The 18,281-nt window shown below is 39.7% G+C and overlaps 1 protein-coding gene across 4 annotated transcripts in view; it reads left to right on the forward strand.

Annotated features, from left to right (window-relative positions):
• The window catches only part of Adgre1 (adhesion G protein-coupled receptor E1), a 155,562-nt gene that overhangs the window by 68,114 nt on the left and 69,167 nt on the right, over nucleotides 1–18,281 (forward strand). For all 4 annotated transcript variants that reach the window (XM_006244280.5, XM_039083468.2, XM_039083467.2 and 1 more), the window contains 3 exons: nucleotides 12,054–12,194; nucleotides 12,279–12,425; nucleotides 15,103–15,191. In XM_006244280.5, coding sequence (XP_006244342.1) covers nucleotides 12,054–12,194; nucleotides 12,279–12,425; nucleotides 15,103–15,191 — 377 coding nt within the window. The remainder of the gene's footprint in view (nucleotides 1–12,053; nucleotides 12,195–12,278; nucleotides 12,426–15,102; nucleotides 15,192–18,281) is intronic.

Genomic DNA, 18,281 nt, shown 5'->3' on the forward strand with positions numbered 1-18,281 from the left:
GATTTCATAGTTTCTGGTGAGAAGTATGGTGTAATTCTGATAAGTCTGCCTTTATATGTTATTTGACCTTTTCCCCTCATCGTTTTTAAAATTCTTTCTTTGTTTTGTGCATTTGGTGTTTTCACTATTATGTGACTAGAGGATTTTCTTTTCTCTTCCAATCTATTTGGAGTTCTGTAGGCTTCTTGTTTGTGTATGGGCATCTCTTTCTTTAGGTTGGGAATATTATCTTCTATAATTTTGTTGAAGATATTTACTGGTCCTTAAGTTTTGGAATATTCTCTGTCTTCTATACCTATCATCCTTAGGTTTGATCTTCTCACTGTGTTTGGATTTCCTGGATGTTTTGGGTTAGGAGCTTTTAGCATTTTAAATTTTCTTTGATGGCTGTGTTAATGTTTTCTATGGTATCTACTGCCCCTGACATTCTCTCTTTTATCTCTTGTATTCTGTTGGTGAAGCTTGAACCTATGATTCCTGATATCTTTCCTAGTTTTTTTTTTTTTAATCTCTAGTGTTGTCTCCCTTTGTGATTTCTTTTTTGCTTCTATTTCCATTTTTAGATCCTGTATTGTTTTGTTCAATTCCTTCACCTGCTTGGTTGTGTTTTCCTGTAATTCTTTAAGGGATTTTTTTTTTTATCTCTTTTAGGGTTTCCCGTTGTTTACCTGTGTTGTCCTGTATTTCTTTTTTTAAAAAACTTTTTATTAGATATGTTTCTTTACTTACATTTCAAATGTTATTCCCCTCCCTGGTTTCCTTTCCATAAGCCCCTAGACCCCTCCCCTACCCCTGCCACATAGGGGTATTCTCCCATTTGTCCCCCTTACTGCTCCCCATATTCCCCTGCACTGGGGGTCCAACCTTGGCAGGACCAAGGGCTTCCCCTTCCACTGGTGCCCCAACAGGGCTATTCTCTGCTACATATGCAGTTGGAGCCCTGTGTCAGTCCATGTATGGTCTTTCAGTAGTGATTTAGTCCCTGGAAGCTCTGGTTGGTTGGCATTGTTGTTTTTTATGGGGTGGCAAGCTCCTTCAACTCTTTCAATACTTCCTCTAATTCCGTCAAAAGGGGTCCTCTTCTCAGTTTGATGGTTTGCTGCTAGCATTGACCTCTGTATTAGACATGCTCTGGATATGTCTCTCAGGAGAGATCTATATCCAGTCCCTTTCAGCATGCATTTCTTAGCTTCATCAATCTTATCTAGTTTTGGTGGCTGTATATATATGGGCCACATGTGGGGCAGGCTCTGAATGGCTATTCCTTGAGTCGATGCTCTAAACTTTGCTTCCATATCCCCTTCTATGGATATTTTTCCACCTTTTAAGAAGGAATGGGAGCATCCACATTTTGGTCATCCTTCTTCTTGAGCTCCCTGTGGTCTGTGGATTGCATCTTGGGTAATTTGAGCTTTTTGGCTAATATCCACTTATCAATGAGTGCATACCAAGTGTCTTTTTCTGTGACTGGGTTACCTCACTCAGAATATTTTCTAGTTCATTCCATTTGCCTATGAATTTCATGAAGTCGTTATTGATAGCTGAGTAGTATTCCATTGTGTAGATGTGCCACATTTTTTGAATCCATTCCTCTGTTGAAGGGCATTTGGGTTCTTTCCAGCTTCTGGTTATTATAAATAAGGCTGCTATGAACATAGTGAAGCATGTGTCTTTGTTGTATGTTGGAGCATCTTTTGGGTATATGCCCGGGAGAGGTTTAGTGGAATGTCCAATTTTCTGAGAACCTCCAGAATGATTTCCAGAGTGGTTGTACCAGTTTGCAATACCCCCCAAAATGGAGGAGTGTTCCTTTTCCTCCACATTCTCACCAGCATCTGCTGTCACCTGAGTTTTTTTATCTTAGCCATTCTGACTGGTATGAGGTAGAATCTCAGGGTTGTTTTGATTTGCATTTCCCTGATGACTAAAGATGTTGAACATTTCTTTAGGTGCTTTTTGGTCATTTTATAATCCATAGCTGAGAATGTTTTCTTTAGCTGTGTACCCCATTTCGCCCCTCCCCTAACCATGTACCCCATTTTTAATGGGGTTATTTGGCGCTCTGGAATCTAAATTCTTTTTTGTGTGTGTGTTTCTGCTTGCTCTTTTTTCTTTTTTTTTATTACCATGAGTATTTCTTATTTACATTTCGATTGTTATTCCCTTTCCCGGTTTCTGGGCCAACATCCCCCTAACCCCCCACCTCCCCTTCTATAGGGGTATTCCCCTCCCCATTCTCCCCCCATTACCACCCTCTCCCAAACAATCATGTTCACTGGGGGTTCAGTCTTAGCAGGACCAAGGGCTTCCCCTTCCACTGGTGCTCTTACTAGGCTATTCATTGCTACCTATGAGGTTGGAGCCCAGGGTCAGTCCATGTATAGTCTTTGGATAGTGGCTTAGTCCCTGGAAGCTCTGGTTGGTTGGCATTGTTGTTCATATGCGGTCTCGAGCCCCTTCAAGCTCTTCCAGTCCTTTCTCTGATTCCTTCAACGGGGGTCCCGTTCTCAGTTCAGTGGTTTGCTGCTGGCATTCGTCTATGTATTTGCTGTATTCTGGCTGTGTCTCTCAGGAGAGATCTACATCCAGTTCCTGTCGGCCTGCACTTCTTTGCTTCATCCATCTTATCTAGTTTGGTGGCTGTATATGTATGGGCCACATGTGGGGCAGGCTCTGAATGGGTGTTCCTTCTGCCTCTGTTTTAATCTTTGCCTCCCTATTCCCTGCCAAGGGTATTCTTGTTCCCCCTTTAAAGTGAAGCATTCGCATTTTGGTCATCCCTCTTGAGTTTCATGTGTTCTGTGCATCTAGGGCAATTCAAGCATTTGGTCTAATAGCCAGTTATCAATGAGTGCATACCATGTGAGCTTTTCTGTGATTGGGTTACCTCACTGAGGATGATATTTTCCAGTTCCCTCCATTTGCCTATGAATTTCATAAAGTCATTTTTTGTGATAGCTGAGTAATATTCCATTGTGTAGATGTACCACATTTTCTGTAAGCATTCCCCTGTTGAAGGGCATCTGGGTTCTTTCCAGCTTCTGGATTTTATAAAAAAGGTTGCTATGAACATAGTGGAGCATGTGCCTTTGTTATATGTTGGGGCATCTTTTGGGTATATGCCCAAGAGAGGTATAGCTGGGTCCTTGGGTAGTGCAATGTCCAATTTTCTGAGGAACCTCCAGACTGATTTCCAGAATGGTTGTACCAGTCTGCAATCCCACCAACAATGGAGGAGTGTTCCTCTTTCTCCACATCCTCTTGATCTTAGCCATTCTCACTGGTGTGAGGTGGAATCTCAGGGTTGTTTTGATTTGCATTTCCCTCATGACTAAAGAGGTTGAACATTTCTTTAGGTGTTTCTCAGCCATTTGGCATTCCTCAGCTGTGAATTCTTTGTTTAGCTTTGCACTCCATTTTTTAATAGGGTTATTTGTCTCCCTGCAGTCTAACTTCTTGAGTTCTTTGTATATTTTGGATATAAGGCCTCTATCTGTTGTAGGATTGGTAAAGATCTTTTCCCAATCTGTTGGTTGCCGTTTTGTCCTAACCACAGTGTCCTTTGCCTTACAGAAGCTTTGCAGTTATATGAGATCCCATTTGTCAATTCTTGATCTTAGGGCATAAGCCATTGGTGTTTTGTTCAGAAAATTTTCTCCAGTGCCCATGTGTTTGAGATGCTTCCCCACTTTTTCTTCTATTAGTTTGAGTGTATCTGGTTTGATGTGGAGGTCCTTGATCCACTTGGACCTAAGCTTTGTACAGGGTGATAAGCATGGATTGATCTGCATTCTTCTACATGTTGATCTCCAATTGAACCAGCACCATTTGCTGAAAATGCTATCTTTTTTCCATTGGATGGTTTTGGCTCCTTTGTCAAAAATCAAGAGTCCATAGGTGTGTGGGTTCATTTCTGGGTCTTCAATTCTGTTCCATTGGTCTATCTGTCTGTCTCTGTACCAATACCATGCAGTTTTTATCACTATTGCTCTGTAATACTGCTTGAGTTCAGGGATAGTGATTCCCCCTGAAGTCCTTTTATTGTTGAGGATAGTTTTAGCTATCCTGGGTTTTTTGTTATTCCAGATGAATTTGCAAATTGTTCTGTCTAACTCTTTGAAGAATTGGATTGGTATTTTGATGGGGATTGCATTGAATCTGTAGATTGCTTTTGGTAAAATGGCCATTTTTACTATATTAATCCTGCCAATCCATGAGCATGGGAGATCTTTCCATCTTCTGAGGTCTTCTTCAATTTCCTTCTTCAGAGTCTTGAAGTTCTTATTGTACAGATCTTTTACTTGCTTGGTTAAAGTCACACTGAGGTATTTTATATTATTTGGGACTATTATGAAGGGTGTCATTTCCCTAATTTCTTTCTCGGCTTGTTTCTCTTTTGTGTAGAGGAAGGCTACTGATTTATTTGAGTTAATTTTATACCCAGCCACTTTGCTGAAGTTGTTTATCAGCCTTAGTAGTTCTGTGGTGGAACTTTTGGGATCACTTAAATATACTATCAAAACATCTGCAAATAGTGATATTTTGACTTCTTCTTTTCCAATCTATATCCCCTTGATCTCCTTTTGTTGTCTGATTGCTCTGGCTAGAACTTCAAGAACTATATCGTATAAGTAGGGAGAGAGTGGGCAGCCTTGTCTAGTCCCTGATTTTAGTGGGATTGCTTCAAGTTTGTCTCCATTTAGTTTAATGTTAGCAACTGGTTTGCTGTATATGGCTTTTACTATGTTTAGGTATGGGCCTTGAATTCCTATTCTTTCCAGGAATATTCTTTTATCATGAAGGGGTGTTGAATTCTGTCAAATGCTTTCTCAGCATCTAATGAAATGATCATGTGGTTTTGTTCTTTCAGTTTGTTTACATAGTGGATTACGTTGATGGTTTTCCATATATTAAACCATCCCTGCATGAGTGGGATGAAGCCTACTTGATCATGGTGTTCTGATAGGATGCGTGGGATTATTTCTATCTTTCTCTATGTGTTGAGGCCTGTTTTATGATCAATTATATGGTCAATTTTGGAGAAAGTACCATGAGGTTGTGAGAAGAATGTATATCCTTTTGCTTTAGGACAGAATGTTCTATAAACATCTGTTAAGTCCATTTGGTTCATGACTCCTCTTAGTCTGTCTATGTCTCTGTTTAATTTCTGTTTCCATGATCTGTCCATTGATGAGAGTGGTGTGTTGAAATCTCCTACTATTATTGTGTGAAGTGCAATGTGTGTTTTGAGCTTTAGTAAGGTTTCTTTTATGTATGTAGTTGCCCTTGTATTTGGAGCATAGATATTTAGGATTGAGAGTTCATCTTGGTGGATTTTTCCTTTGATGAATATGATGTGTCCTTCTTTATCTTTTTTGATGACTTTTAGTTGAAAATTGATTTTATTTGATATTAGAATGGCCACTCCAGCTTGCTTCTTCTGACCATTTGCTTGGAAAGTTGTTTTCCAGCCTTTCACTCTGAGGTAGTGTCTGTCTTTGTCTCTGAGATGTCTTTCCTGTAGGCAGCAGAATGCAGGGTCCCCATTGCGTATCCAGTTTGTTAATCTATGTCTTTTTATTGGGGAGTTGAGACCATTGATGTTGAGAGATATTAAGGAATAGTGATTATTGCTTCCCGTTATATTCATATTTGGATGTGAGGTTATGTTTGTGTGCTTTTCTTCTCTTTGTTTTGTTGCCAAGACAATTATTTTCTTGCTTTTTCTAGGGTGTAGCTTGCCTCCTTATGTTGGGCTTTACCATTTATTATCCTTTGTAGTGCTGGATATGTAGAAAGATACTGTGTAAATTTGGTTTTGTCATGGAATATCTTGGTTTCTCCATCTATGTTAATTGAGAGTTTTGCAGGATACAGTAACTTGGGCTGGCATTTGTGTTCTCTTAGGGTCTGTATGACATCTGTCCAGGATCTTCTGGGTTTCATAGTCTCTGGCGAGAAGTCTGGTGTGATTCTGATAGGTCTGCCTTTATATGTTACTTGATCTTTTCCCCTTATTGCTTTTCATATTCTTTCTTTGTCTTGTGTATTTGGTGTTTTGACTATTATGTGACAGGGGTAGTTTCTTTTCTGGTCCAATCTATTTGGAATTCTGTAGGCTTCTTGTATGTTTATTATGGCCATCTCTTTCTTTAGGTTAGGGAAGTTTTTTTCTATGATTTTGTTGAAGATATTTACTGGTCCTTTGAGCCGGGAGTCTTCACTCTCTTCTATACCTCTTATCCTTAGGTTTGATCTTCTCATTGAGTCCTGGATTACCTGTATGTTTTGGACCAGTAGCCTTTTCTGTTTTAGATTATCTTTGACAGTTGTGTCAATGATTTCTATGGAATCTTCTGCTCCTGAGATTCTCTCTGCTATCTCTTGTATTCTGTTGATGATGCTTGTATCTATGACTCCTTGTCTCTTCCTTTTGTTTTCTATATCCAGGGTTGTTTCCTTGTGTTCTTTCTTCATTGCTTCTATTTCCATTTTTAATTCCTTCACCTGATTGATTGTGTTTTCCTGTAATTCTCTCAGGGATTTTTGTGATTCCTCTCTACAGGCTTCTACTTGTTTATTTATGTTTTCCTGCGTTTCTCTAAGGGAGTTCTTCATGTCTTTCTTGAAGTCCTCCATCATCATGATCAAATATGATTTTAAATCTAGATCTTGCTTTTCTGGTTGGTGTGTTTGGATATTCAGTGTTGCTTTGGTGGGAGAATTGGGCTCTGATGATGCCATGTAGTTTCTTGGTTTCTGTTGCTTGGGTTTCTGCACTTGCCTCTCGCCATCAGGTTGTCTCTGCTATTTCTGTCAGTGACTAGTCTGTCCTATAGACCTGTTTGTCAGGAGTGCTGTAGACCTGTTTTCCTGTTTTCTTTCAGCCAGTTATGGGAACAGAGTGTTCTGTTTTTGGGTGTGTAGTTTTTCCTGTCTACAAGTCTTCAGCTGTTCCTGTGGGCCTGTGTCCTGAGTTTACCAGGCAGGTCACTTGGAGCAGAGAAGTTGGTGTTACCTGTGGTCCCGCAGCTTAAATTTGCTCGTGGGGTGTTGCTTTTTAGCTCTCAGAGAGGACGGCAACCAGGAGGGCCTGCGCCGCCTTTTCTGGGAGCCCCCTGTGCACCGGGGTCCCAGAGAGCATTAGGTGTTTTCCTCTGGAATCAGAAATGTGGGCAGACCTCTGAAGGTTTAGCTCTCCCTCCCACGAGTTTTGGGTGCAGAGAACTGTTGATCCAGTCCCTTCAGGTCCTGGCAGTGTTGGAATCTAAATTCTTGAGTTCTTTGTATAATTTGGATATTAGCCCTCTATCAGATGTAGGATTGGTAAAGATCTTTTCCCATCTGTTGGTTGCCATTTTGTCCTAATGACAATGTCTTTTGCCTTACAGAAGCTTTGCAGTTTTATGAGGTCTCATTTGTCGATTCTTAGAGCATAAGACATTGGTGTTTTGTTCAGAAAAATTTCCGCAGTGCCCATGTGTTTGAGACTCTTCTCCACTTTTTCTCCTATTAGTTTGAATGTATCTGTTTTGATGTGGAGGTCCTTGATCCACTTAGACTTAAGCTTTGTTCATGGTAATAAGAATGGGTCAATTTGCATTCTTCTACATGCTCACCTCCAGTTGAACCAGCAACATTTGTTGAAAATGCTATCTTTTTTTTATTGGAGGGTTTTAGCTTCTTTGTCAAAGATCAAGTAACCAAAGGTTTGTGGGTTCATTTCTGGGTCTTCAATTCTGTTTCACTGATCTATCTCCCTGCCTCCGCACCAATACCATACCTTTTTTTTTTTTTTTTTTAAATCACTATTGCTCTGTAATACTGCTTGAGATCAGGGATGGTGATTCACCCAGAAGTTCTTTTATTGTTGAGTATAGTTTTCGCTATCCTGGGTTTTTTGTTATTACAAATGAATTTGCAAATTCCTTTTTCTATCTCTATAAAGAATTTAGTAGGAATTTTGATGGGGATTGCATTGAATCTGTAGATTGCTTTTGGCAAAATGGCCATCTTTACCATATTAATCCTGCCAATCCATGAACATGGGAGATCTTTCCATCTTCTGAGATCTTCCTCAATTTCTTTCTTCAGAGACTTGAAGTTCTTGTCATACAAATCTTTCACTTGCTCGGCTTAAGTCACATCAAGATATTTTGTATTATTTGGGACTATTGTGAAGGTTATCATTTCCCTAATTTCTTTCTCAGCCTGTTTATATTTTGAATAGAGGAAGGCTACTGATTTGTTTGAGTTAGTTTTATACCCCGACAGTTTTCTGAAGTTGTTGATCAGGTTAAGTCGTTCTCGGGTGGAACTTTTGGGGTCGCTTAAGTACACTATCATATCACCTGCAAATAGTGATATTTTGATTTCTTTCCTTCCAATTTGTATCCCTTTGACTTCCTTTTGCTGTCTGATTGCTCTGGCTAGGACTTCGAGTACTATATTGAATAATATTGAATAGGGAGAGAGTAGGCAGCCTTGTCTACTCCCTGATTTTAGTGGGATTGCTTCAAGTTTCTCTCCATTTAGTTTGATGTTAGGTACTGGTTTGCTGTATATTGCTTTTACTATGTTTAGGTGTGGGCCTTGAATTCCTGATCTTTCTAGGACTTTTATCATGAAGGTGTGTTGAATTTTGTCAAATGCTTTCTCAGCATCTAATGAAGTGGTCATGTGGTTCTTATCTTTGAGTTTATTTATATAATGGATTATGTTGATGGATTTTCATATTTTAAACCATCCCTGCATCTCTGGGATGAAGCCTACTTGATCATGATGAATGATAGTTTTGATGTGCTCGTGTATTCAGTTTGCAAGAATTTTATTGAGTATTTTTGCATTGATATTCATAAGGGAAATTAATCTGAAGTTCTCTTTCTTTGTTGGGTCTTTGTATGGTTTAGGTATTAAAGTAACTGTGGCTTCATAGAAGGAATTTGGTAGTGCTCCATCTGTTTTAATTCTGTGGAATAGTTTGGACAGTATTGGTATGAGGTCTTCTAGGAAGGTCTGATAGAATTCTGCACTAAACCCATCTGATCTTGGGCTCTTTTTGGTTGGGAGACTTTTGGTAACTGCTTCTATTTCTTTAGGAGTTATGGGGTTGTTTAGATGGTATATCTGATTCTGATTTAACTTTGGTACCTGATATTTGTCTAGAAAATTGTCCATTTCCTTCAGATTTTCCAGTTTTGTTGAATATATGCTTTTGTAGTAGGATCTGATGATTTTTAAAAAAAATTTCTTCAGATTCTGTTGTTATGTCTCCTTTTGCATTTTTGATTATGTTCTTTTGGATACACTCTCTGTGACCTCTCGTTAGTCTGGCTAAGAGTTTATCTATCTTGTTGATTTTCTCAAAGAACCAACTTTTGGTTCTGTTGATTTTGTGTATCGTCCTTTTCATTTCTACTTGGTTGATTTTAACCCTGAAGTTGATTATTTCCTGCTTTCTACTCCCCTTGGGTTTATTTATTTCTTTTTGTTCTAGAGATTTTAGGTGTGCTATCAAGCTGCTGACTTATTTGCTCTCTTTTTTTCTTTTTGCAGGCACTCAGAGCTATGAGTTTTCCTATTAGTACCACTTTCATTCTGTTCCTTAACTTTGGGAATGTTGTATCTTCATTTTCATTAAATTCTAAGAAGTCTTTAATTTCTTTCTTTATTTCTTCCTTGACCAAGTTTTCATTGAGTAGAGCATTGTTCAACTTCCCTGTATACGTGGACTTTTTGTCATTATTGTTGTTATTGAAGACCAGCCTTAGTCTGTGGTGATCTGATAGGATGTGTGGGATTATTTCTATCTTCCTGTATCTGTTGAGGCCTGTTTTGTGACCGATTATATGGTCAATTTTGGAGAAGGTTCCATGAGGTGCTGAGAAGGTATATCCTTTTGATTTAGGATGGAATGTTCTATAAATTCTGTTAAATCCATTTGGCTCAAAACTTCTGTTCATTTCTCTATGTCTCTGTTTAATATCTGTTTCCTTGATCTGTCCATTGATGAGAGTGGGGTTGAAATCTCCTACTATTATTGTGTGAGGTGCAATGTGTGTTTTGAGCTTTAGTAAGGTTTCTTTTATGTATGTAGGTGCCCTTGCATTTGGAGCATAGATATTTAGGATTGAGAGTTCATCTTGGTGGATTTTTCCTTTGGTGAATATGGAGTGTCTTTCCTTATCTTTCTTGATGACTTTTTGCTGGAAGTTCAATTTTGTTTGATATTAGAGTGGCAACTCCAGCTTGTTTCTTTGGCCCCTTTGCTTGGAAAGTTGCTTTCCAGCCATTTACTCTGAGGTAGTATCTGTCTTTGTCTCTGAGGTGTGTTTCCTGCATGCAGCAAAATGCTGGATCCTCTTTACATATCGACTGTAAGTCTGTGTCTTTTTATTGGGGAATTGAGTCTGTTGATGTTGAGAGATATTAAGGAATAGTGATTGTCACTTCTTGTTATTTTCATTATTAGAGGTGGAATTATGTTTGTTTGTCTCTCTTTTGGTTTCTTTGCAAGGAAATTATATTCTTGCTTTCTGTACAGTGTAGTTTCTCTCCTTGTGTTGGAGTTTTCCATCTATTATCCTTTTTAGCGCTGGATTTGTGGAAAGATATTGCATAAATTTGGTTTTGTCATGGAATATCTTGGTTTCTCCATCTATTTTAATTGAGAGTTTTGCTGGATAAAGTAACTTGGGCTGGTATTTATGTTCTCTTAGGGTCTGTATGACATCTGTCCAGGATCTTCTGGCTCATAGTCTCTGGTGAGAAGTCTGGTGTAATTCTTATAAGTCTGCCTTTATATGTCACCTGACCTTTTTCCCTGTCTTGTATTTCTTTATGTCCTTCTTAAAGTCCTCTGTCATCATCATGAGATGTGATTTTAAATCCATGTCTTGCTTTTCCAGTATTTTTGGATATTCAGTATTTGCTTTGGTCGGAAAACTGGGCCCTGATGATGCCAAGTAGTCTTGGTTTTTGTTTCTTTGGTTCCTGTGCTTACCTCTCAACATCAGGTTGTCTTGGTGTTAGCTGGTATTGCAGTCTCTAACAGTGGCTTGTACCTTCTGTAAGCCTGTGTCAGCATTCCTGAAGACTGGCTTTTTTCTAGCAGGATCTTGATACAGAGAGCTGTTGGACTAGGTCTGCTCTGGGTGTAGGGAGACACTGGCAGGGTCTTGTCTCAGAATCCTCCTAGGTTCATGTGTCCTGGGTACAGAAATCTCTCAGACCTGGTCAGCTCTGGCCACAGGCAGGAAACCCTTGCTTTCTCTTCTTTTGGTTTATGATTATCTATGTGTATGATCATGTATATGTTTGTGCACATGTGTATAAATGCATGTACAGATATGAATGCCATAGTTCAACGTTGGGTGTCATTCTTCGTGGTTTGTTCATCTTATTTGCTTGAGAGCTTTTCTCTGAGCCTTGAGTTCATTAATATTACGTGTAAGATTAGTTTTAATTGCCAAATTGACATAAGCTAGAACCATCTGGGAAAAGAGTCTCAATGAAGGATTGTCTGGATCTGGTTGGCATATAGGCGTATCTACGGAGGACAGTCTTGATTACATATAGTTGTTGAAGAAAGACCCAGCCATCATGGGTGACAAGCAGGGGCTTCTGAATTGCATGTAGTAAAAGCTAGTGACATACATTCATTCTCTTGCTGCTTTGGCTATGGGTACAAATGGCTGCATTGAGTGTCTTGACTTCCCTACAATGATGTCTTCAATCTGGACTTGTGAGCTGAAGCAAACATTTTTTTCCCCTAAACCACTTTTCACAAGAGTGTGTTTTATTCACTTTGCATCCTGTTCACTGCTCCCTAACAGTCACCCCCTCCTACAATCCTTTCTCTATCCCCTTTCCCGAGCTGGTAGGGGCTCCCCTGGGAATCACTGTATGCCAGGATATTTTCTTATCACAATAACAGAAGTGAAATCAGGGATCTGGCTTCTGGGGATCAAACTGAGGTCCTTATGCTCACACTGCAAGGTCTTTTCCTGCTAAGCCATTACTCCAGCCGTTCACGCTCATTCTCCTCTGTGTAGATATAGATGAGTGTGATGACATATGCCCTTCCAACTCATCATGTACCAACACCCTTGGGAGCTACTTCTGCACTTGCCACCCTGGCTTTGCCTCAAGCAATGGACAGCTGAATTTCACAGACCAAGAAGTGACATGTGAAGGTGAGCAGAGGATTTCCCAGATGGCCTGGTGTACAATTTGCCATGTTCCTCTGAATTTCTTTACATGTTTGGTTTTTATTGCAGATATTGATGAGTGCACTCAAGATCCATTTCGATGTGGACGAAATTCTTCCTGCACCAATGTACCAGGTTCCTACAACTGCAGCTGTCTTCCCGACTTTCGAATGGATCCAGGAGGCTCCCAAGCACATGGAAACTTCACATGCAAAAGTAATGTCTTAGTGCATTGGCAAGGGGAGCTGCATCTTTGCCTCGCTCATAAACCTTACTTTTCCAATACTAAGTTCTCTACTTACTTTCATGTCACGCATACAGTGTTTTCCTACATATTCACTCCTTTACTCAGTAGTAGGTTATTAGTGAGTTTTGTATCAACTATATTTTTTGTATGCAGGGTCTCATGTGGTATAGGTTAGCCTCAAACTCACAGCTAGCCTTGAACCCCATTCCTCATTCCTATACCTCCCAACCTCTGGCATCGTAAGTGTGGAGGTCCATATCCAGCTTGAAAGAATAAAATACCCAGAACTGCAAGAGTAGAGACACATTGTCACGGGTTACAGTATGCGCAAAGGTCCTCGGAATTCACACAGAGTAAAACACCTTACATGTGTCTGTAGCCATGGCTAGAGTTCAGGCTCTTTGACCCTTTGGTGTCTTATGAATATTTATTTTTTTCTCTCAAGACCAATAAAATGTTGAATTTTTTTGTTTGTTCTTCAGGACAGGATTTCTGTATATCTCTATGTATCTCTTGCCATCCTGGGATTTACTCTGTAGACCAGACTGGCCTCAAACTCAGAGATTTACTTGCATTTGCCTTTCAAGTGCTGGGATTAAAGATGAGAACTATGACTAGTTGGCTAAAACTTTAAAATTTACAGTACTGAGCATAAATATGGATGGGAGAGGAGCTCAATAGCTATTTCTTACTGAGGGGCAGTAATAGCAGCCCAGGGAAGGCCACTTTTCTATATGGGTGTGGCCCTATGTGTTTGTGTTGGGAGTTTATTTGGACTTATGACCAGAGGGTTAGAGTCCATGATGCTGGAGAGTGACTAAGACCCCCAATGCCAACTTCTGGATTTCACATGGATGGGCAGAAATAATATACACACATGAGCATATTCACATATATGTATACCATACCCACATAAACTAAAGTCTAAAACAGAATATATGTATCTTGAATGGCTGTATTGAAACATAACAACAACAGAAATTTTCTAAGATCCTTGCCCACATAGAGGTGAGGATGTCATCAGTGCAATTCTGTCTCCTATATACTTCTTCCGCTCTTCATCTTCCTGTATTTTCCTCACAAAGAGCCATCCATAAAAATGTATTTAATATGCCTTTTCTTTCTACCTTTTATTTTTATTCATGGTGCCTAGCACAGGTGTAAAGGCCATGCCAGTTATCTCTGAGGAAATCATGAATGCTATTCAGATGTAATCCCTCTTCTCTTCTTTTTCTTTCCTTTCCCTCCATTTCTCTCTACTTGTACCCTTCCTCCCCTTCTCTCCTCCTTTCCTTTTGTCTTCTTTTTTTCCCCTCCCTATGCCTCCTACCCTCTCTTTCGTCCCTCTCCTCCACTATCTTCTTATCCTCTGCTCCTTCCTCTCCTCTCCTTCCCCTCTTCTCGTCCCACTTTCCTCCTCTCTCATTTCTCCTCACCCTCTCCATCTTCCCATTCTTTCCCATTTCTTCCTTCCCTCTTCAATGCTTCCTTTTCCCTGTATTTTTCTTTTCCCAATAGTTCCTGCTCTCTCCTCTCATATTTCATGTATTTTGTTATGCTTTACAGCCCATTCTTTAACTTCCCTCTGGTGACCTGTCTTCTCTCACACTTAATCCACTTAAATATAGTTAACCTGTAGAAATCAGGATCTGTGTGTGACAATATGTAGTGTTTGTTTTCCTAAGTCTTTTTTTTAACTTCAATGTAATATTTTCAAGTTTCATTCACTTTCTTAATAACTAATTTCTTATGGCTGAATAATATTCTGTTGTGTATAAGTACCACATTTACTTATCTAGTCACCTGTTTGTGAACATCCAGGCTGATATCACTTCCTGGTTAAATTCTTCTACTTGAAAAAAGCATGGTGCCTTTAGGCAAGCACCAGCTTGCTTACCTTTCTTTGTCTTAGAGTTTTGTATCACTGATATCTTAGTTTTTGTCAATGTAAAAAATACACAAAGAAAAGCAACCAAGGAGAAAGGGTTTATTCTGGTCATTGTTCGAAGTGTTGTTCATTACGGTGTGGAATTTGAGGTAGCTGATCACATCACATGCACTGTCAGGAGGAGAGGGCAATGAATGCTGCTGCTGGGGCTGCTCGATTTTCCCATTCTGAGCATAGTTTCCTGACCAGGAAATGGTCCTGCTCACAACTGAGATGTGTCTTCCCACACTAATTAACCTAACCAAGATGATCCCCATAAGCATGCACAGAATCCCATCTCCCAGGTGATACTGGATATGGCTGAGATGATAGTTGACACAAATAGTCACTGTGGCACTGGGCGTTGTGACCCCTCTTGCTCCCTTTAAACTCATGCCATGCTCTTACACTTACATCCACTTAAATATAGTTAGCCTGTGGAAACCAGGATCCGTGTATGTGTGACAATGTGTAGTGTTTGTTTTTCTAAGTCTTTTTTACCTCAATGTAAAATTTTCAAGTTTCATTCACTTTCTTAAAACCTAACCTGGTGCAGTTAGTTTTTAAGTAGTAGTAGGGCAGTTTGCTCCAAGTCACTTCTGTTTACAATGGCTGGGGTCAGATGTTATGTATAAAGAACACAGAATCAGTTTTGTCTAGTAGTCACTCATACCTCACTGGGCTGAACATTTTCCATGGTTGATTTTTCTTCCTTCTAGGGATTCCCTTCAAGTGTAAGGAAGACTTGATACCCAAAAGTGAGCAGATAGAGCAGTGCCAAGCAGGGCAAGGCCGGAATCTTGATTATGTAAGTTTTTTTTAAAAAGAAAACTTCTTTATTCTTGAGAATTTCATCCACATATACAATATTCACTCCTACTTTTCCCTAACTCCCCAACATCCCTCAAACCAGTTCCCTTCCAATTCTGTGTTTTTCATTGATGACATACTAAGTTCATCATGAGTGCCCATACAAGCATGGGTGTGAGACATCTACTGGAACATGAGACTCTACCAGTCCCCACACCATCAAGAAAGAATGATTCCTTGTCCCAGAAGCTCTTGCTGCTGAGAGCTTCTCAGTGAGAGATGAGCTGGAGAGCATCTTCTCAGTCTATGCCTAGAATTTTGGCTGGTTTGGTTTTGAGTAGGTACCCATAGCTTCTGTGTGTTTGTAAGTACCATCACCATGTCATACCCAGAAGACAGCATCTCATTGCTTTCTTCTCTACTCTTCTACTCTTACATTCCTTTTGCCTCTTTATCTGCTATGTTCCATGAACCTTGGTATCTGTGTGGCTTTGATATTGATACTCCTATAGGGATGGATGAATATTCTTATTGAATATGTAAGTATTGAACATTCTTAGTTATGATGTTTTCCAAGAGGATTCTAAGGATAAACATTGCTACATCAATCCTAACCAAATAAATGCAAAAGTAAAATAGCATAACCCATAGTAGCCATATTATATTTTTCCTTTTTTTCTTTTTTTATTGGATATTTTTATGTACATTTCAAAAGTTGTTCCCTTTCTTAGTTTCCTGATCATAAGTCCCTATCCCATTCCCCTCCCCTTCTCCTATAAGAGTGTTCCCTGGCCACAACCAACCTTCCTTCCTGCTCCCCCTGACATTCCTCTGCACTGGGGGGGGGTCCAGCCCTGGCAGGACCAAGGGCTTCTCCTCCCATTAGTGCCCAACAAGGTCATCTTCTGCTACATATGCAGCTAGAGCCATGGGTCTGTCCATGTGTAGACTTTGGGTAGTGGTTTATTCCCTGAGAGTGCTGTTTGGTTGGTATGGTTGTTCTTATGGGGTTGTAAGCTCCTTCAGTTCCTTCAATCCTTTCTCTAATTCCTCCAAGAGGGACCCTGTTCATAATTCAAAGGTTTGCTGCTAGCATCACCTCTGTATTTGGCATGCTCTCAGGAGAAAGCTATATCAGGCTTCTGTCAGAATGTACTTCTTGTCTTCATCAATATTATCTAGTTTTGGATATATATATATATATATATACATATATATATATGTGTGTGTGTGTATATATGTATATATATGTGTATATGTATGTATGTATGTATGTATGTATATATATATATATATATATATATATATATATATATATATATGCTGTATACCCAGGTGGGGCAGGCTCTGAATGGCCATTCTGTCTCCATATCCCCTCCTATGAATATTTTTGTTTCCCCTTTTAGGAAGGACTGAAGCATCTGTATTTTGATTGTCCTTCTTGAGCTTCATGTGGTCTGTGGATTGTATTTTGGGTAATTGGAGCTTTTGGTCTAATATCCACTTATCAGTGAATGCATACCATGTGTGTTTTTCTGTGATTGGGTTACCTCACTCAGGATTATATTTTCTAGTTCCATCCATTTGCCTATGACTTTCATGAAGTCATTGTTTTTGATAGTTGAGTAGTACTCCATTGTGTAGATGTACCATATATTCTGTATCCATTTCTCTGTTGAAGGGCATCTGGGTTCTTTCCAGCTTCTGGTTATTATAAATAAGACTGCTGTGAACATAGTGGAGCATGTGTCTTTGTTGTATGTTGAAGCATCATTTGGGTATATGCCCAAGAGAGGTATAGCTGGGTCCTCGGGTAGTGCAATGTCCAATTTTCTGAGGAACCCCCAGACCGATTTCCAGAATGGTTGTACCAGTTTGCAATCCCACCAACAATGGAGGAATGTTCCTGTTTCTCCACATCCTTGCCAGCATCTGCTGTCACCTGAGTTTTTTTTATCTTAGCCATTCTCACTGGTGTGAGGTAAAATCTCAGGGTTGTTTTGATTTGCATTTCCCTGATGACTAAGGACATTGAATATTTCTTTAGGTGCTTTTTGGCCATTCAATAATCCCTAGCTGAGAATGTTTTGTTTAGCTCTGTACCCCACTTTTTAAAATTTTATTTATTTATTTATTCATTCATTTATTTATTTTCATCTTTATTAACTTGGGTATTTCTTTTTTCTTTTTTTCATCTTTATTAACTTGGGTATTTCTTATTTACATTTCAATTGTTATTCCCCTTCCTGGTTTCCAGGCCAACATCCCCCTAACCCCTCTCCCTCCCCTTATCTATGGGTGTTCCCCTCCCCATCCTCCCCCCATTACTGCCCTCCCCCCAACAATCGCATTCACTGGGGGTTCAGTCTTGGCAGGACCAAGGGCTTCCCCTTCCACTGGTGCTCTTACTAGGCTATTCATTGCTACCTATGTAGTTGGAGCCCAGGGTCAGTCCATGTATAGTCTTTGGGTAGTAGCTTAGTCCCTGGAAGCTCTGGTTGGTTGGCATTGCTGTTCATATGGGGTCTCAAGCCCCTTCAAGCTCTTTCAGTCCTTTCTCTGATTCCTTAAACGGGGGTCCCATTCTCAGTTCAGTGGTTGGCTGCTGACATTCGCCTATATATTTGTCATATTCTGGCTGTGTCTCTCAGAAGACCCAGCTATACCACTCCTGGGCATATATCCAAAAGATGCTCCACCATAGCACAAGGATACATGCTCCACTATTTTCATAGCAGCTTTATTTAAAGTATCCAGAAACTGGAAACAACCCAAATGTCCCTTAACTGAAGAGTGAATATAGAAAATGTAGTTCATGTACACAATGCACTACTACTCAGCCATTAAAAACATGGACATCATGAATTTTGTAGGCAAATGGATGGAACTAGAAAACTCTTTCTAGAAAACTCTTTCTTAACACAGGATTCCTGCTGTGTGCATCAAAATGGCTGCTCTAGCTCCTGACATCCAATCTGTATTTTAGGTAGTGGAGAGAAGACAAGAAAATGTGAAAGCCACCCTCCTTTTTCTTAAGAGTATGACTCAATAAGAATGTTGGAGCTGAAACAAAGAATTCAAAGCTGAG

The sequence above is a fragment of the Rattus norvegicus genome, chromosome 9, assembly GCF_036323735.1.
Source record: "Rattus norvegicus strain BN/NHsdMcwi chromosome 9, GRCr8, whole genome shotgun sequence".
Taxonomy (NCBI): domain Eukaryota; kingdom Metazoa; phylum Chordata; class Mammalia; order Rodentia; family Muridae; genus Rattus; species Rattus norvegicus.